At 45.2% G+C, this 20,407-nt stretch overlaps 1 protein-coding gene and 1 long non-coding RNA gene across 2 annotated transcripts; one reads left to right on the top strand and one right to left on the bottom strand.

Moving 5' to 3' along the window:
* The first annotated feature begins 32 nt into the window (after positions 1-32).
* On the top strand, positions 33-15,407 carry LOC123113539 (DNA-directed RNA polymerase III subunit RPC4). Its single transcript, XM_044534814.1, has 11 exons — positions 33-162; positions 337-422; positions 506-567; positions 673-742; positions 835-877; positions 1,620-1,697; positions 13,927-13,961; positions 14,047-14,110; positions 14,196-14,284; positions 14,610-14,864; positions 14,948-15,407. Exons 2-11 carry the CDS (start codon positions 360-362, stop codon positions 15,101-15,103), a joined length of 915 nt encoding a protein of 304 aa, XP_044390749.1. The 5' UTR covers positions 33-162; positions 337-359; the 3' UTR covers positions 15,104-15,407.
* A 581-nt stretch (positions 15,408-15,988) lies between these two features.
* LOC123113557 (uncharacterized) lies at positions 15,989-18,857 on the bottom strand. The gene is made up of 3 exons (XR_006456081.1): positions 18,587-18,857; positions 17,488-17,532; positions 15,989-16,235 (listed from the first exon to the last, which is right to left on the bottom strand). It is a non-coding gene; the product is annotated as an uncharacterized lncRNA (long non-coding RNA).
* Between the last annotated feature and the right edge of the window lie 1,550 nt (positions 18,858-20,407).

The raw sequence follows: 20,407 nt of genomic DNA on the forward strand, positions 1-20,407 counted from the left end.
TCGTATATTATCTGGACCCTGGTGGGCCAAATGGTTGGGCCTTCCGCTCGGAAGAAGTAGTCGACGTTTTCGCGAGGAAGACTACAAACTCGAGCGGTTCTCGTGTGAGGCGGCGGCAGATCGAAGACATTGGCGGCGGCGGCGGCAAATCGTCTGAACCAGGTACCTCCTCCTCCTTACCCCCCCCCCCCCCCCCACCCTCCCCTTCTCTCTCGCTGCTGCTACCCCCCGCCGCCGCCAGTCCAGGAAACCCGCCGCCGCCCTGCTCCGCTCTTGTCTGACTCACCGTCGCCGGCTAATAGTGATAGGCCCATCAGCCATCTTTCACTTTTGCAGGTTTTTGCATTTGTTGCTATCTTATGGACGACAAGAGTAACGTGAAGAAGGAAATAGATGGCTCCCTTGCGCCCCGTCCTCGCAAGGTTAGTGTTCGCTTTTGTTGTTCCTAATGTATATTCCATTGTTTCAATTTGATGGTTACGGTTTTGGCTTCTTGCATTTTAAGGGAGGACTTAAATTCGCACCCAAAAAGCCTCCAAAGAAACCTGCAAAGGTTGTCCCAAAAGCGTATGTTTCTTCTGTCTAGATTTTCTTTCACAATTCCAGTTATTTAAGGTTTTCTAGATGCGCAGGCACGGTATCATGGGATTTAGTTGATTAAACTGTCTACAGGGAGCCTGTTGAGGAGAGCAAGGATGAAATCATTGATAAGGAATTGTTGATGAAACTGAAGACATCACAGGTGCCTATACTAGTCTGTTGGCCGTTTGTTGTATCTGCAAGCTTTTTGTTTGATGGCTGGTTGGTGTGTTTTATATTTTGTTTCAACTGTAGAGCACTGATCCCTTTGGAAGAAGACCTAAGGTTGAGAAAAAAGGTAAATGTGGTTAATTGATATTGTGTTCCATGATCCTACTCTTTGAGCATGCTCAGCGCCTATTTTCTCTCATTTGCATTGGCTCATCAGTCAACTATTGTTGCGAAAGAAGCACCTCTTAAGTTCTAAATTTTCATACTTGACTATATGTCTGTAAGAATCTTGGGGGCTGTTAATTGAGGAAGTCGCATCTAATTCCTCATCACTAGACAAAATTGACCAATCAACTTCCCTTTTAAGTCTTCTTTGAACAATTTCTAGTTACTAGTTTATGTGTGTTTCGTCCCTAATATACACAATGTTGTTCTACCAATACACCGGTCCTGGAAAGAGAACTGTGGATTGTTTTAGAGCTGGCCCAGCACAAGTGTTTGGTACTGTAGTTTTGTTGGCCTCTGAGTGTGAAAACATATTGTGAATAACTTGTGAGGCAACTGTAACATACAAGGCTTCATGTGCTCATCTTCAGGAATGCAATATGCAGAGGTTACACCAAATTAGAATCTTGTTCTCTTGTATAGTGTAAAATTACTTCACGTAATAAAGTGTATCTTATTATAGAGTAGATGTTAAAGAATCTCTCTTAGCTTAGCCCTTTCTTCTGTCAATATGTTAGATTATTGCAACCATCAAACTAGTTTGGTCTTGTTGATGAATTCAGACACTGTTTCTAATATTGCTGGCATTTTCTCTGTAAATTTGAATATATTACTAATGATATATCAATCTGCTGGCACAACAGAAATCAATACACAGGTTGCATTTGGGCAAGGGAACTCTTCGTACGCAAGATCTTTTCCTACGCGGAAGTATTCGGCAGGTATTATTGCGACATATTTATCTAGATGGTTCTATGTTTAGTTAAACACTTAAACGTTCCACTAAATGGTAATATCTGTTCGTGAAAATTGGAAAAAGAAAATAACTTGCGCTTTTTGGTAGTTTGTTGGCTGGCTTTGCAATTTTGTTTCTCCTTCTGAACAAAACAGAGAACATGGAACACTTATTTGCTGTACATATTACTGTATTTGGATGAAGACCTTGCACCCTTGTGGTTGTTATTCTGGCATTGCAATTTTGTTTCACTTTCAGAATGGAACGCAGATCATGCAACACTGTTTTAACTGTACATATGTGACGCCCCCGATTTAATCGTACACTAATCATGCACGCAAATGTGTACGATCAAGATCAGGGACTCACGGGAAGATATCACAACACAACTCTACAAATAAAATAAGTCATACAAGCATCATAACACAAGCCAGGGGCCTTGAGGGCTCGAATACAAGTGCTCGATCATAGACGAGTCAGCGGAAGCAACAATATCTGAATACAGACATAAGTTAAACAAGTTTGCCTTAAGAAGGCTAGCACAAACTGGGATACAGATCGAAAGAGGCGCAGGCCTCCTGCCTGGGATCCTCCTAAACTACTCCAGGTCGTCGTCAGCGGGCTGCACGTAGTAGTAGGCACCTCCGGTGTAGTAGGGGTCGTCGTCGACGGTGGCGTCTGGCTTCTGGACTCCAGCATCTGGTTGCGGCAACCAGAAAGAAAGGAAAGGGGAAAAGGGGGAAGAAAGCAACCGTGAGTACTCATCCAAAGTACTCGCAAGCAAGGAACTACACTACATATGCATGGGTATATGTGTAAGGAGGCCATATCAGTGGACTGAACTGCAGAATGCCAGAATAAGAGGGGGGTAGCTAGTCCTGTCGAAGACGACGCTTCTGGTCACCTTCGTCTTGCATCAAGTATAAGAGAGTAGATTGAAGTCCTCCAAGTAGCATCTCCCAATAACATCTCATAGCATAATCCTACCCGGCGATCCCCTCCTCATATCCCTGAGGTAGAGCGACCACCGGTTGTATCTGGCACTTGGAAGGGTGTGTTTTATTAAGTATCCGGTTCTAGTTGTCATAAGGTCAAGGTACAACTCCAAGTCGTCCTGTTACCGAAGATCACGGCTATTCGAATAGATTAACTTCCCTGCAGGGGTGCACCACATAGCCCAACACGCTCGATCCCATTTGGCCGGACACACTTTCCTGGGTCATGCTCGGCCTCGGAAGATCAACACGTCGCAGCCCCACCTAGGCTCAACAGAGAGGCCAGCACGCCGGTCTAAACCTAAGCGCGCAGGGGTCTGGGCCCATCGCCCTGAGCACACCTGCACGTTGCGTGGGCGGCCGAAAGCAGACCTAGCCTAGTGGCGTTCCAGTCCAATTCGGCGCGCGCCGCTCCGTCGTTGACGTCTGAAGTGCTTCGGCTGATACCACGACGTCGGGATACCCATAACTACTCCCACGTAGATGGTTAGTGCGTATAGGCTCGTAGCCAGACTCAGATCAAATACCAAGATCTCGTTAAGCGTGTTAAGTGTCCGCGAACGTCGAACAGGGCCAGGCCCACCTCTCTCCTAGGCGGTCTCAACCTGCCCTGTCGCTCCGCCACAAAGATCCACACAGAGGGCCGTCGGGACAAAGGTCCTTTCAGCCCCCAATCCGTGAATCACTCGCGGGTACTCTTCGAGCTGACCCGACTTTAGTCACCATCTGTGTAGTATGTAGTATGTATAGTATATACCCGTGATCACCTCCCAGGTGATCACGGCCCAATAGTATAGCAAGGCAGACTGACAAGAATGTAGGGCCAATGATGATAAACTAGCATCCTATACTAAGCATTTAGGATTGCAGGTAAGGTATCAACAGGTGTAGCAACAATGTCAGGCTATGCATCAGAATAGGATTAACGGAAAGCAGTAACAAGCTACACTACTCTAATGCAAGCAGTATAGAGTAGAATAGGCGATATCTGGTGATCAAGGGGGGGGCTTGCCTGGTTGCTCTGGCAAGAGAGAGGGGTCGTCAACTCCGTAGTCGAACTGGTCGGCAGCAGCGTCGGTCTCGTAGTCTACCGGAGAGAAGAGGGAGAAGAAACAATGAATACAATGCAAACAAATGCATATCGATGCATGACATGACAAGTAACGATGTTAGGTGTGCCCAATCGCGGTAGTAGGTGATACCGACGAAGGGGGAAACATCCGGGAAAGTACTCCCGGTGTTTCGCGTTTTCGGACAGATGAACCGGAGGGGAAAAGTTGCGAGTTCGATAGGTTAGGGGTGTGTGGCGGACGAACGGACTGCGTATCCGGAATCGTCTCGTCGTTCTGAGCAACTTTCATGTAGAAAGTATTTTCATCCGAGTTACGGATTAAAAGATATGATTTTCTAAAGATTTTATTAATTTCTGGAATTTAATTAATTAATTAATTAATTCGAAAAATGAATTCATGACGTCAGCATGATGTCATGCTGACGTCAGCAGTCAACAGGGTTGACTTGGTCAACCTGACGGTGGGTCCCGCATGTCATTGACTGATAACTAACTAACTAAATTAATTACTCTAATTAGTAGATTAGTCAGGTTAATTAAATGATTAATTAGTCTAATTAATGTTTAGCTAATCTAATTACCGTTTAATTAAACTAATTAGTTAATTAGGTTAATCTAATTATGATTAATTAACTTAATTAATTCCTTAATTAATTAATTAATTAATTTATTATTTATTTATTTAATATTTTTTTTTTTTTGGTTCCTCTTTTTTTTATAAAACCGTTCTGGGGGTCGGGCCCCACATGTCTGTGGCCCATAGGGGCCAATCGGGCGCCGATAGCGGGCGGGGGCGTCAGACGCACCGGAGCGGGCGCACGCCCAGTACGGGCGGACCTGGCAGGGCACCGGCGCCGGAGGTGGCCGCAGGGGGGGTGCGCCGGCGGGAGCGCTGGGGGCCAGCGCCGCTTGGTAGGGACGGCACGAGCGGCCGGTGCAGGACGTGGGGCGCGCGCGGCCAACGGCCAGCGGCGACGCCAGAAGAGGGGCGAGGCCATGGCCGAGACGGCCGGAGCAGGGGAGTTAGCGGCGCAAGGCGGGGCCGGAGGCCACGGCGCGGCCAGGCGCCCGGGACGGCAAGCTGCGGTGGCGGAGACGCACGGCGACGTGGTCGGGGGCAACAGGCGCGGGTCGGGCGAGCCCAGTGCGCAGCCGGAGCGCGGTGGTCGTGCGCGGCGTCGGGACGGCCGCGGTGAGCGCGAGGGAGAGGGGGGAAGCTCACGGTGGGGGAGTAGGGACTAGGCAGTGGGGGATGAGGAAGAGGGCGGGGACGACGGCGTCGAGGAGGCAGTCCGGCGACGCGGTCCTCGTGCGGCGGGGGCGAGGTAGCTCCGGGCGGGGGCCCGCGTCAGCGTGGTCATGGACGGGCGGCGAGGGAGGCCGGATCCGCGGCAGGGCCCCCGGGATCCGTCCCCTCTCCGGCAAGGAGGCGGCTTGGCGATGGCGGAGCGGTGGTGGCGACGTCGGCCTCGGGGCGCCACGGGTGTCTGAGGAGAGGCGGGGAGGGGACTGTGACGAGGCCGGCGCGTCGAGGCGTGAGCCCCAGCGGCGGCGGGGCGGCACCGGGAATGGGCGCCGGCGTCGGGAGCGCCGCGGGGTAACGAAGGAGAGGCGGGGTCGGGGGGGTCGAGCGCCCCCGATCCAGATCGGGTCGTGGGGGGGATGTGGATCGTGGGGAGAGGGGTTAGGGTTTGGTGTGGACCGGAAGGGGGTTAAGTGGGGTGGCCGGCTGGGCCTAGTGGGTCGAGGCCCCAAAGGGGGGGCGGTGGCTTGCGGGGCCGTAGCCCAGTGGGGGGGGGGGTTCTTTCCTTTTTTTTTTCTCTTATTATTTCTCTTTTATTTCTTTACTGTTTCATTTAAAGTTTCTATTAATTTCTTTTTATAAAATACCAAGTTAGCACCTAAATTAGTATTACTAATTAGGCCTCTGCCATAATTATTTTGGCACACTATTAATTTAGTTATATTACTATATCCTTATAAAAGGCATTAAAGTAATTGTTTTGCCCTAAGCTTTGGTTATTTTAGTGAAATTAAATATTATAAGAAATGTTGGTTTCCCCACCATTATTATCTATGCAATATTTGGTTCACTCCGATCATTTTAGTTTTAATATTTGAAAACTTTTATTGTTTGCATATTTTTGAATTTGAATTTGAATCGGTTTCGAACTAACTCGAGATTAACAACTATAAACGAGGTGACGTGGCACCATTAGCAGAGGATCACTGTAGCTTAATTACCCGGGCGTCACAATTCTCCTCCACTACAAGAAATCTCGTCCCGAGATTTAAGCGGTGGAGTAAGGGGCGAAGGTGTTGGTAGCGAAAAACCTAACGAGTCTTCTCGGTCTTGGCTTCCCTTTCGAAGAGGTTGACCCCTTTCGTTGATGTCTTCATTTCACTGCTTCAAGTCACCATGATCAATTTGTCATCCTTTCTTCGGGATCTCCATCGTACTTACGAATAGGTAAGGGGCAGCTCTACAACGATAGGATGTTACAAGGGAAAATCTTCTAGGGGTTTCCCAAGTATGAACATATGAGTATCTCTCGAGTTGAACAAATGAAACACATCGAGAGCAAAGTACGACGGTGCAATAAGAAGTTTCAAGCGGATAGGCAATCGTTCATTGCCTGAAACAGAGTGTGAATGGGGTTCAGAGCAACAGGAATAAGTATTGTGTCCGATGCCAGAATTAATGATCTCATCGGAAAGGTGGCTCATGAATTACTTACGAGTCCACGCGGGAGGAATAACTTTGGAACTGGGGTGTGCAGGAGAGTCAGGTTTCGATCCTGTGGAACTGTGGGTTATGGGTCCACCATGTGGTTGAAAGTAGGAAGGGGGCCGACATCTTGCACGGTCATGATAGTAAGGCGTGTCAGAGGGTAGCCTGTCAGTTATGTCGGCAACAACCTCGATACCAAGGGCGAGGGACGAAGAGAACCATTTTCCTGCTCGTCGAACGAGGCGGACCAATAGGCAAGGTTCTCGTCCATCGGTGGCTACCAGAATGTCATCAACAATAGTAACAGGGTCTTATTAACAGAGCCGTACAACCGAGGTGCTTATATAAGCAGCGAATCTTTACTTCTTAGATCATATAAATCACAATAAAAGTTAACCCAACAATGGAAAGGAAAATATGATTATCAAATTAAACAGAACAAGGGAAAGGAAAATGTGTTTAAACACATATATCAGGGGTATATCCTTCCCAAGGACAAGCAGAGCATGATATCCTTGGCAGGATATAATGTAGAAAACTCCTTAGGAAAGGGGAGAGAAATTTCATGACATTACCGATGCAACGGTGTTTGGGGTAATTGAGCAAGTAACATTTAGCATTGGGCTTCAAAAGTTCTTGTTGAAAATCGGAGCACCACCGACATGCTTCGAGATAGCATTGACATGGTCTATAGGTGAAGATCAGACTTTGGATAGTCAAAGGATCCATCAGGAACAGCTTGTAGAATAAGTCTTACAATTTCCTCATGGAAGAATGGATAGCATTGCTAAAAGGAAAATTATAGCAATAGGTCCTCCGGTCAGGTGTGCTAGGCATGACATCATGTTACCGGGTCATCAAAGGATCAACATCATAACTCTTGGAAAGTTGTCCCAACCATCATATCTGACCGAGATTCAGATCCGATTGGTGTCAGGATACCTCAGGCTTAGGATACCTGAGAAGAAAAGGTGCAACGCAAATTGACGAGATGACATTGTAAGATTCTCGGGGAAATGAACTATGAAGGGATTTCCGTTAACAAGAGTCCATCTTTAACCCAAGGAGAGGACAAGGAGGTGTCTGGTGAACTCAACGGCAATTCACCAAGATTCCCAAAAGATGGATGTCCACAATTAAGTGAACAAGGAGATAACATTTGTCAGATCAAAAGATATAAGGAAGTATGCTCGAGGAAAACATACACAATTAAACATTGGTTGAAAGGTGCGCCCGAAATATGGGTTGGGTTGCACGACCAATGTCAGAATGGTGATTCAGTAATCAATAGCCTAAGAATAAACTTTCGACCATTAACTTCAAAAATAGGGTTGCTAGAAGGAAAGAATCCAAACAACACCGTTCACTTGTTGGAATTAACACGGGGACCAAGAAAGAATGGTGATGGTGAGAGGTATTTCCATGTCAAGAATTCTCAAGAGGTGGAACAAATCTCAGAACATTCTCGACATAAGGGATGGTAATACTCCAAGGTAAAGAAGAACAATTGCAAGATAGCAAGGAACTCAAGGTATAACACCAAACATGAACAAGCTTGTGTTGGTGGGAAGGCAATAAAGTGGTCGATGATAATACAATTCATCGAGGGCAAGGATGGTATTTCTCATCATGAATTCAATTGATATCCTGGATGAACTCAGAATGTTGACGATCACAAAACCTTTGTCGCGAGAGTTCATGAAGATGTAATCGATCGGCGACGACATCAAGTCAAAGTAATGATGAAGTGAAAGGTTATTGGAACCAAGGGTACGACACAAACTCGAACTCAAGCTTGTTGTTTAAGGTGAAAGGGTATGACGAGGAAAATCGACGTAAGGTTAGTTCATCGTCGAAAATTGGTGCTCCGAGAATAAGGACCAGGTAGCACCATTAGAATCGTCACGACAATGATATAGCCAAACAGGCTAGGAATGGCGTGATCGGGTACAAACTCGTACTTATAGAAGCTTACTGAAGAGTTGTTGAACCGTAGAGCGGACTCGGTTCAGTTATCGGTGTCATTGAGTGTTCAATAACTCCGAGCCCATGAAAAATTGTAATCGGTGAGTATGTAGTACTTGATGAAGAACTCATAAGAAATTGTGCAGTTCCAAGATAATCTCGAGATACCAGCTGGTAATACTCGACGACAGATCAAACTAGAAGTTGAACTGGGGTATTGCTCTATAGAAGACAAGTGCTTAAACTTGCACATGACATGATATTTAAAGGAGAACATGGTCAGAACCACGATTGCATAAAGGCCAGATCTCAGATATAAGATGAACTTATACCAAGGGAATAATTGATTTTAAAAGAAGCTTCGATGAGAAGATGTACATCGTGTCCATGGGCATGAACGCAAAGTTCAAGGTCGACTCCCACTTCTCCAATGCATACCCTTTCATTCACTTCTCGCTTTCGATGAAGTTATAGCGTTGAAATTTTTATCTGGCCAAATACCAGAAGAGTACGACTCGTGAAAACTTTCGAGTTCACACATATTAAGGAAGGCACAGGTTCAACCCATCGGGGCATCTTAGAATCATATACCAGAATTCCTTTTTTTTGAAGTAATTAACACAAGCTCAAAAGTAGAGCATGGTTCACAAGGCAGAGGATACAATTTACCAAAGGCATTGCGTATCAGGGAAGAACTTCCAAAGTGATTGAATATGAAGGACGTTGTCGGATAAAGCCCAACAAGGTTCTGATGGTCCATAAAGGATCTGATGTGAGTATCGGCTCACAACCAGAGGAAGAATCAATGCAAAGACATTGGATTATAGAAACAACTGAGTAACTTAGAGCTCAATTGCAAAGGAATTATGATCTACAAAGCGAAGTATCAGAAGCAGACGCTCCGATCAAAGATGGATAAGTTCAATAGACTTAGGGGTACAATCGATGGCAATCTGATTGGCCGAGGATCAGCTCGCGTTTTAAATGACATCTGAGCTGGAAGGATGAATTCTATGATCTGAGTGAGGATTGCGAGCATTCGCAACATATTGAGTCAATGGACTCAAAATGATATTGACAAAGGTTGCCAATAAGATTACTATACTTAATTATGGGATTAACCATAATGCAAGCAAGCAAGAATTTTAGGAGCAATAGGTTGCTCAGGATTTTCAAAAGATCGAATAGTATTTTGAAGAATTTTGTGTAACACATGAACAACAGGGGATGAGCGGATACTCGACAAGTGCGAGTATTTATTTGAGGGGGTATTCATGTAGTAAGGAACTGCTAGGCAGTAGGCACAAAGTATTCTCGGATCAATAGAGAAAACTTCGGGGTATCTTGTAATAACAAGATCACTGGGGGATGATCGTATGAATGGCAAGTGTAAGTAGTTATCCATACGGATTTATCGATGGCCAGGAATAGCAAAAGTGATGGTCACAAAGTCTCGAGAGAATATCAAAGAGTATCTCCGAATTCTTCTGATTAGCAGACGATCATCTGAAGTGAGGGGCTCTCCGGGAGAAGTACTCGCGAGAACCTAAAGTTAGTTTTGTTATTAGCAAAATCGTTTAACCCGAATAGAAGAGAGTTCAGAATCCCAGAGTAAAGGTCGAGGAGTAAAAGATCCTACTACCACCCAATGGCGACGTGGGCCCGTAAGGCACACCGCCAAGTTAGTAAAAGTTTTGCAAAGGCTAGACTCAACTTCGGCCAAGGAGTTGGAAAGAAGGATTCCTACAGGCAGTCGGCTCTGATACCAACTTGTGACGCCCCCGATTTAATCGTACACTAATCATGCACGCAAATGTGTACGATCAAGATCAGGGACTCACGGGAAGATATCACAACACAACTCTACAAATAAAATAAGTCATACAAGCATCATAACACAAGCCAGGGGCCTCGAGGGCTCGAATACAAGTGCTCGATCATAGACGAGTCAGCGGAAGCAACAATATCTGAATACAGACATAAGTTAAACAAGTTTGCCTTAAGAAGGCTAGCACAAACTGGGATACAGATCGAAAGAGGCGCAGGCCTCCTGCCTGGGATCCTCCTAAACTACTCCAGGTCGTCGTCAGCGGGCTGCACGTAGTAGTAGGCACCTCCGGTGTAGTAGGGGTCGTCGTCGACGGTGGCGTCTGGCTTCTGGACTCCAGCATCTGGTTGCGGCAACCAGAAAGAAAGGAAAGGGGAAAAGGGGGAAGAAAGCAACCGTGAGTACTCATCCAAAGTACTCGCAAGCAAGGAACTACACTACATATGCATGGGTATATGTGTAAGGAGGCCATATCAGTGGACTGAACTGCAGAATGCCAGAATAAGAGGGGGGTAGCTAGTCCTGTCGAAGACGACGCTTCTGGTCACCTTCGTCTTGCATCAAGTATAAGAGAGTAGATTGAAGTCCTCCAAGTAGCATCTCCCAATAACATCTCATAGCATAATCCTACCCGGCGATCCCCTCCTCATATCCCTGAGGTAGAGCGACCACCGGTTGTATCTGGCACTTGGAAGGGTGTGTTTTATTAAGTATCCGGTTCTAGTTGTCATAAGGTCAAGGTACAACTCCAAGTCGTCCTGTTACCGAAGATCACGGCTATTCGAATAGATTAACTTCCCTGCAGGGGTGCACCACATAGCCCAACACGCTCGATCCCATTTGGCCGGACACACTTTCCTGGGTCATGCTCGGCCTCGGAAGATCAACACGTCGCAGCCCCACCTAGGCTCAACAGAGAGGCCAGCACGCCGGTCTAAACCTAAGCGCGCAGGGGTCTGGGCCCATCGCCCTGAGCACACCTGCACGTTGCGTGGGCGGCCGAAAGCAGACCTAGCCTAGTGGCGTTCCAGTCCAATTCGGCGCGCGCCGCTCCGTCGTTGACGTCTGAAGTGCTTCGGCTGATACCACGACGTCGGGATACCCATAACTACTCCCACGTAGATGGTTAGTGCGTATAGGCTCGTAGCCAGACTCAGATCAAATACCAAGATCTCGTTAAGCGTGTTAAGTGTCCGCGAACGTCGAACAGGGCCAGGCCCACCTCTCTCCTAGGCGGTCTCAACCTGCCCTGTCGCTCCGCCACAAAGATCCACACAGAGGGCCGTCGGGACAAAGGTCCTTTCAGCCCCCAATCCGTGAATCACTCGCGGGTACTCTTCGAGCTGACCCGACTTTAGTCACCATCTGTGTAGTATGTAGTATGTATAGTATATACCCGTGATCACCTCCCAGGTGATCACGGCCCAATAGTATAGCAAGGCAGACTGACAAGAATGTAGGGCCAATGATGATAAACTAGCATCCTATACTAAGCATTTAGGATTGCAGGTAAGGTATCAACAGGTGTAGCAACAATGTCAGGCTATGCATCAGAATAGGATTAACGGAAAGCAGTAACAAGCTACACTACTCTAATGCAAGCAGTATAGAGTAGAATAGGCGATATCTGGTGATCAAGGGGGGGCTTGCCTGGTTGCTCTGGCAAGAGAGAGGGGTCGTCAACTCCGTAGTCGAACTGGTCGGCAGCAGCGTCGGTCTCGTAGTCTACCGGAGAGAAGAGGGAGAAGAAACAATGAATACAATGCAAACAAATGCATATCGATGCATGACATGACAAGTAACGATGTTAGGTGTGCCCAATCGCGGTAGTAGGTGATACCGACGAAGGGGGGAAACATCCGGGAAAGTACTCCCGGTGTTTCGCGTTTTCGGACAGATGAACCGGAGGGGAAAAGTTGCGAGTTCGATAGGTTAGGGGTGTGTGGCGGACGAACGGACTGCGTATCCGGAATCGTCTCGTCGTTCTGAGCAACTTTCATGTAGAAAGTATTTTCATCCGAGTTACGGATTAAAAGATATGATTTTCTAAAGATTTTATTAATTTCTGGAATTTAATTAATTAATTAATTAATTCGAAAAATGAATTCATGACGTCAGCATGATGTCATGCTGACGTCAGCAGTCAACAGGGTTGACTTGGTCAACCTGACGGTGGGTCCCGCATGTCATTGACTGATAACTAACTAACTAAATTAATTACTCTAATTAGTAGATTAGTCAGGTTAATTAAATGATTAATTAGTCTAATTAATGTTTAGCTAATCTAATTACCGTTTAATTAAACTAATTAGTTAATTAGGTTAATCTAATTATGATTAATTAACTTAATTAATTCCTTAATTAATTAATTAATTTAATTATTATTTATTTATTTAATATATTTTTTTTTTGGTTCCTCTTTTTTTTTATAAAACCGTTCTGGGGGTCGGGCCCCACATGTCTGTGGCCCATAGGGGCCAATCGGGCGCCGATAGCGGGCGGGGGAGAGGGGGGAAGCTCACGGTGGGGGAGTAGGGACTAGGCAGTGGGGGATGAGGAAGAGGGCGGGGACGACGGCGTCGAGGAGGCAGTCCGGCGACGCGGTCCTCGTGCGGCGGGGGCGAGGTAGCTCCGGGCGGGGGCCCGCGTCAGCGTGGTCATGGACGGGCGGCGAGGGAGGCCGGATCCGCGGCAGGGCCCCCGGGATCCGTCCCCTCTCCGGCAAGGAGGCGGCTTGGCGATGGCGGAGCGGTGGTGGCGACGTCGGCCTCGGGGCGCCACGGGTGTCTGAGGATAGGCGGGGAGGGGACTGTGACGAGGCCGGCGCGTCGAGGCGTGAGCCCCAGCGGCGGCGGGGCGGCACCGGGAATGGGCGCCGGCGTCGGGAGCGCCGCGGGGTAACGAAGGAGAGGCGGGGTCGGGGGGGTCGAGCGCCCCCGATCCAGATCGGGTCGTGAGGGGGATGTGGATCGTGGGGAGAGGGGTTAGGGTTTGGTGTGGACCGGAAGGGGGTTAAGTGGGGTGGCCGGCTGGGCCTAGTGGGTCGAGGCCCCAAAGGGGGGGGCGGTGGCTTGCGGGGCCGTAGCCCAGTGGGGGGGGGTTCTTTCCTTTTTTTTTTTTTCTCTTATTATTTCTCTTTTATTTCTTTACTGTTTTCATTTAAAGTTTCTATTAATTTCTTTTTATAAAATATCAAGTTAGCACCTAAATTAGTATTACTAATTAGGCCTCTGCCATAATTATTTTGGCACACTATTAATTTAGTTATATTACTATATCCTTATAAAAGGCATTAAAGTAATTGTTTTGCCCTAAGCTTTGGTTATTTTAGTGAAATTAAATATTATAAGAAATGTTGGTTTCCCCACCATTATTATCTATGCAATATTTGGTTCACTCCGATCATTTTAGTTTTAATATTTGAAAACTTTTATTGTTTGCATATTTTTGAATTTGAATTTGAATCGGTTTCGAACTAACTCGAGATTAACAACTATAAACGAGGTGACGTGGCACCATTAGCAGAGGATCACTGTAGCTTAATTACCCGGGCGTCACAACATATTGCTGTATTTGGAGCTTTAACACCCTTTCTTTTCATGCATGCTCTATATGATGTTACAGCGCCAAAACCACCAAAAGAATATGTGGATCCATGGGTGAGTGGATTTACCAAGTGCGAACAAATATGAATGTCTTCCTGTGCATGCATTATTCATTTGATTTATTTCCATCTTTTTACAGGATTATACCCATAGCGACTATCCTATAACTCTCCCACTTAGGAGGCCCTACTCTGGAGATCCTGGTATTCTATTGGTCCTTCTGGTCTTATGTTGTAAGATTATTTTTCTTTAACCCTCCATTATTTCTCTCCTACGTACGTCATGTAGAGATTCTTGATGAAGAGGAGTTTGGAGAGAATTCGGCCAGCAGAGCTCAGGATGGGGAATTAACTGCAGCAGAAGAACTTGGATTAATGGTAACTTATTATCAAATTGTTACAGCATGTCATTTCTTGTCCTATGCTTTAGAGCAAAATCAGAATTTTGAATTTACATATTATTAGTATGCAACCTGGCGTCTAACTGCTTGAACCTTTTAAGGCTGTGTTTGGTATTGCAGTGGATTGTGATGATCCCGTTTGCCCCACCAGATTTTGTCTATTTGTGTTATTTCACCCATGTTTTTGTACTTCTATGACGAAATTTGTACAGAAGATTATAAAATAAGCACAGCACAATACAATTCAGCAACCACAAACAGATGACTATGGCTGCTTTTTATATTGACTGTTGTGCTGACAGGATTGGTCCGACACACCACAGTTACTCTTCTTCCAGTTACCTGCGTCTCTTCCTTTACCAAAGCAAATGGAATCTGTTGAAGAACCAAATACTGGCTCTGAGGAGAATGTTGAACCTGCCACAAGCTCTAAAGTGGCACGTGGGCAGACACTCCCTGGCTCTAAGATCAAAGATCTGCCAGGAGGTCTCATGGGGAAGATACTCGTTTATAAAAGCGGTAAAGTGAAGATGAAGATAGGAGATGCACTGTTTGATGTAAGTATGAAAACTGTAAACTGCTGCATTTTGTGTTTGTGTATATGTTTTCCGTGCAACACTAACAATTACAAACTTCCCAGGTATCTCCTGGTTCAAATTGCATGTTTGTCCAGGAGGCCGTAGCGGTTAACACCAGAGAAAATCATTGCTGCACCCTGGGAGAGGTCAGTAAGCGCGCGGTTATTACCCCGGACGTTGGCTATCTGCTGGGCTCTACTGACAAGATGGAAGAATAAGTCCATGTTTGCATGGAATATTGTTCAGGAGAACAACCTGTGAGTATACTTGCCCTTCCTGGACTTCATTCTAGGAGGGGGGTATCAGCTTTTCCCAATATGATAGTCTTTGGTTTTCAAGGAAATGCATTGAACAATAGTTGAATTGATCAGTCAGTGACAAATGGATCAGTGCTGAAGTGAGGGGAATGGCATAAAATCGCAATTTTGGTAGTAAAGATAAGCTCGTGGAGTGATTTTTGTGCCTTGTTCAGGCCGCTCGATCAAGTTTTCTTGGTAAAGTGAAGGTGCTTATATTTGCAAACCTGCTCTCTTTTTTTTACCTTGCCATGTGTGGTTTTATAAGTGCAATTGAATGTGTCATGAAAAAACATGATGTCCTAGATTACGCCCTTACTTTGCTTACAGATGTGCATCTCCATTTGAGTCACCAAAGACACAGCCAACTATAATGTGATGTGATCACAGCAGCAATTCCTCACCACGTTACTCTTTGTTCGGTTTGTCGGGTGATCCCCACTTCCTCACCCATTCCCTTTAGGCCTCATTTGATAGGAGGGGATTGTAGAGGTTTTGGGAGGGGGGGATTTCAGGGGATTTGGTGAATCCCCCTCTTCCACCCAATCCCCTCAAAACCCCTTGAATCCTCAAAACCCTTACTTTCACAATCCTCTTTGTTTAAAATTTCTATTTGGTAGAAAGGGTTTGTCATGTTGACATAACATGATGTAGAACATTTAAAAATCCAATCTTTACAATGTAACAAACTCACCTTATATCCTTGCTACAGAATTACCTGAAAAAATGACTTGAAATCAACATCTCATAATTTAGCAGCAGTTTTCCCAACAACATAATTTTGCATGACTTGAAAGCAATATCTCATCACGGCAACAACATAATTTATCATAACAGCATGACTTTGAATCCCAAATCCCAGCATTCATAATTTATCATAACAACATAATCTTTCACAGCAAACAGTTCATCACAGCCACAACATCATTTTGCAACAAAGATAATGCAAACAAATGTATCCATCTCTTGGTGTCATGGTCATCTAGCATTGAGAACCTGGGAGAAATTTATTCATTCGGCTTGTTTATTGTGCCTTCTTTTGGTGCTTGAGAACCTAATGAAACAAAAAGAGATGAATATTAGAGTGCCTTGAGAAAAACTGTTACAGCAAATAGCTTTGCTAGATGAACATTAGTTCTATTTACAGAGGGAGTAATACATATGAAAGCATAATAGTAGATTTCGTCAAGTATCGCCGGAACATAGTAATCAACTAAGCATAATACATGTAAAACAAGCCCTACTACTTGCAGATAATAAAATACAAATGCAGAGATACATACAGTAGTACCACAGAAACTACTACTACTACTTCTACTTGCAGATAAGCAGAGTCAGCAGCAGAGATACATCAGCCAGCCACAATTGTCAAAGCAAAACTAGTTCAATACAGTACTAAACTGAACATGTACAAGTCTTTGGCCCTGGAATAAATTTACTCTTAAAATAAGAAGATATCCAAGCGGCAGGATTCTATCAAAATAAGAACATATCTAAGTTGAGAACAGAGGGAGTAGATAGCACAAGGCCATCCTATCCTGTACACTCCGGAATGCATGTTCCTGTGAGAGCATGTTCATTTTGATTGCATCATGTACACTGTTGTACTATGTCACAGAAACATGTAGTAGTGATCCGACTACTCATCACAGAGATCTCACAGAAATATGTACGTTTCTCTCTCTCTCACTAATCCAAGTGTTAGTACTATAATATAGTAGCATATCATTTATTATGATACGATATAACGAATCAATTCTCCAGCTCAAAAAGTGGTGATATGAGGCATAACGATTGATAAATATCAAGAAGACCACTTAATACACAGAATGAAGCAGAGACCACGGGGCGGATCAGCTCGCAAGTATTTCAAAAGCAGAGCAAAATAGGTCAGGACCAAAACAAGTGTCAAGGTAAAACACCAATGATCGATACTGACCAACAAGAACACGTCCCCAACACCCGGCTGGTGAAGGCAAATGGGTCGCTCACAGAAAAATTCAGGACACAATTTGCCTCTTGTTATAAAGATTTGAGGGAATGGCTAGACATGCTCTAACCACGTGGGCTTGCATCTAGCATTCTGGACAAAACATAGCCACAGCAAGAACCGAATTCCGTTTCACAAACCGAAAGCTGATCAGCCATTCAGATGACTGTAGTCTCTATTCAGAAGGAAATTAATTAAAAGTGCACATTCATTCAGAAAGACACATCCACACCAGTATCCATTCAGAAAGGATCCACACCAGTATCCATTCACTTAAGAAATAAGGTCTAGAGGCCAAAAAGTTTGTGTACATTACCGAAATTAGGCGTGACAACTGGATCCCAAGAATCGGGGCGGCAGGCTGTCAAAATAAGAACATATCAGTTAAAAAAATCAAATAAGATACTTAAACAGTCGCCAAACTGCTCAAATTTTGGTCAGTTAAAAACAATTAGTAAGAATGGATCATTAAGAGCTGCTATTGTTTCCTTGTGCTGACTGCTAATTGAAAGCTTGGTAGAATGGTAGCACTTGTTCCAGAGAACGGTCAAAGTTTTGACAGAGGATCGCAACAAGAAAATGAAGAGTCAATTCACGGCAGGCAGACCAGCACACGCAGCCATGAACGGTCAACCGACGCCGCCCATGACCCCTGCCTGAGTCTCAGTCCATCGCTCATGTCCATTGCAGCAGTCGCTGCAGCTGTTTTTACTTAAATATGTGGAGTTTCTTTTTTTTCTTGGCCAACCAATTCAAAAGGACACGCTATATCAAATCTGGGTTTTCACCTATTGTGCTTTCACATGTAGGTGTTCTCTTATCTGCACCAAGCAGAAAGTAAAACAACGAGCATACTAAAAAAATAGCCTCGTGTACGAATATAGAGACAAGTTCGTCCATTGTTTCCTAACAAAGAATTACGTATGACCTTGAACTAGCAATCAAGAGGCTGTCCATGGTCATAGGCTCACCGCACATACGCATAACAGTTACAACATCAGACCATCACCATCACTAATACAATTTGCACCACACTGCCATCACCATTAGCATCAGACCAGCACAAACAAGCACTACTAATACTACTATATATCTCTAGATAGGCACGCAGATCGACTGCGGGATCAACAGCAGTCACCAAGAGGGGGCGAATTTGGTTTAGAATCTGCCAATTTATCCTCCTAGATGCACCAGACCATCACCAACACAAATTTATGGCAATCTCACGGGCTAGGGTTAGGGTATAAGAGGGGCTTGAAGAGGAGAGCTAGCCGGGTAGGGTTAGGGTAGGATACGCCGTTCTTGGCGTGCTCGCCGGTGAGGACGAGGCGGACGGAGGGCGTGCTGGAGGTGGCAGCCATGGCTTCTCTCGGGAGAGGAGGGGGAAGGGGAGGGGAGGGGCGACGATGACTTACCACCGGGGAGAAGTCCAGTACGCCGGAGGAGATCGCCGACGTCGAGCGGCGCGTAGTCTTGGGGAGGAGTCGGCGGCGGCGTCTTGGCGAGTGTCGGGCGGCCAAATCCTCGAGCCCCCCCTCGAGGGTTCTGAACCGCGTGGGGAGAAGTGGATCGAAGGGGAATCGAGGGGGTTTGGCCATCTAACCTCGCGTACCAAACGGGCTGACGGGGCTTTGCGAGGATTTTGGGCCTCGCGAGGTTAATCCTCCGAAATCCCCTCCGATCCACGCGAAACAAACGAGGCCTTAGGGATTACACCTCTAAATTCTCCTCAACCCTCCCTGAATTTTTGTTTGGTTAACCCCCCAGCATGTACCTATTAATACCACCCATCATACACCATGCATCAAGTTAAGAGTTATGTTTCAGTGTCATCATGAATAAGAGAAGATAATCAGTCAGAATCAAGTACAGAAGGATCACACATTTTGTGAAACTTCAGTTTTTTATAGTACCACCGACTAGAAAGCAGATTCAGTTTCATTCAGAAGCAAAAGATGGATAGTCCAGACCATGTTCTCTCTCTTGACCAAAGCAAACTGCCTAGTTACTGGCAAAGAATTTTGAATAGCTAAGGGTCGTCATCATCTGCACAAAAATAGAATAAAATTTCAATGAGCACAACAATTTAATAAAGGGTGTGATATCTGTAGCTATTGATATCACTGAGCATCAAATCAAGCAAACGGTTCCTTTGGAAATGCATTTTACTGTATATATAACAGATACCAGATCGTGATAGAATAGCCAAAACATATCTGTAGCATCCGGAAAAAAAAACTTCCATTTACAAAATTGCTATTATGACGAAATGAAACTATAGTGGTAGTACTAAGCAGGAGGTAAATAAGGGATCCATCCATAATGAGTTGCACGGCAGTTGGAACGTACCCTAGCAAAACTGTGTTAACTGTAGTAGTCTTGAATTGAACATACCCTAGCAATCCACATCAGTGTTTGCTAGAGCTCCTGTCCTGCTAACCAAAGTATATGCAGATCAACATGGGGGTTCATCCAATGTTTGGTGATAAGCTATGCTATCTACCTAAACAATTGCAGAACCACCAGCATCTTTTGAATTTTGCTGGACCATAGAGGAAGCAGCAAGCACTGAAGTCATTTGACTGTACTATATGCTACTCCCTTTTTATACTATTATAAGATGTTTTGAATATTTCAATATGGACTACATGCAGCTTGAAATGAGTCAACACACACTAAAATACGTAAACACTGGAGCGAAGCGTTCAATTCAAGACTGAAGTGAATATTAAATGGTTTTTGGTTTCGCTATCTAAAAGTGGTAGCTCCCCATCTTTTTGATATGTTAGCTACTCTTGAACTAAAACCACGACGAGTAAATCGGAACGGAAAACCACGACGAGTAAATCGGAACGGAGGGAGTAGATGCTATGAACATGATCAGGAGTGGTGACTGCTGATGTATGTGTACCTATCTTGCTTGCTTGCATTATAAATAAGGTGGACAAAGGGATGAAAGAAACTATAATGAAGCTTCAATTCCGAAACATGGATCTGAATGTTTTGTCATTTAATCGAGATGCTTTAAACAATAAAACAAGTATTCCCTCCATAACAAAATGTAAGACATTTTTTTGGTTTTGCATAGGCATACAAACGTCACATTTTGTTATGGATGGAGTAGCAAAAGATGGGATTAAGGACCCTGCTTGTTTGTTGTTCCGAGACAGCCAAGATATGATGACCCTGTCTGTCAAAGATTTTATGATGAGCAATGTCATGCATATGACAGATTC

Source organism: Triticum aestivum, chromosome 1B (assembly GCF_018294505.1).
Source record: "Triticum aestivum cultivar Chinese Spring chromosome 1B, IWGSC CS RefSeq v2.1, whole genome shotgun sequence".
NCBI classification, from domain to species: domain Eukaryota; kingdom Viridiplantae; phylum Streptophyta; class Magnoliopsida; order Poales; family Poaceae; genus Triticum; species Triticum aestivum.

Coding starts and splice junctions, on each gene's coding strand:
- LOC123113539 (XM_044534814.1), top strand. CDS start 360: ATGGACGACAAGAGTAACGTGAAGAAGGAAATAGATGGCTCCCTTGCG. Junction 423..505: donor TTGCGCCCCGTCCTCGCAAG/GTTAGTGTTCGC, acceptor TTGCATTTTAAG/GGAGGACTTAAATTCGCACC. Junction 568..672: donor GCAAAGGTTGTCCCAAAAGC/GTATGTTTCTTC, acceptor AACTGTCTACAG/GGAGCCTGTTGAGGAGAGCA.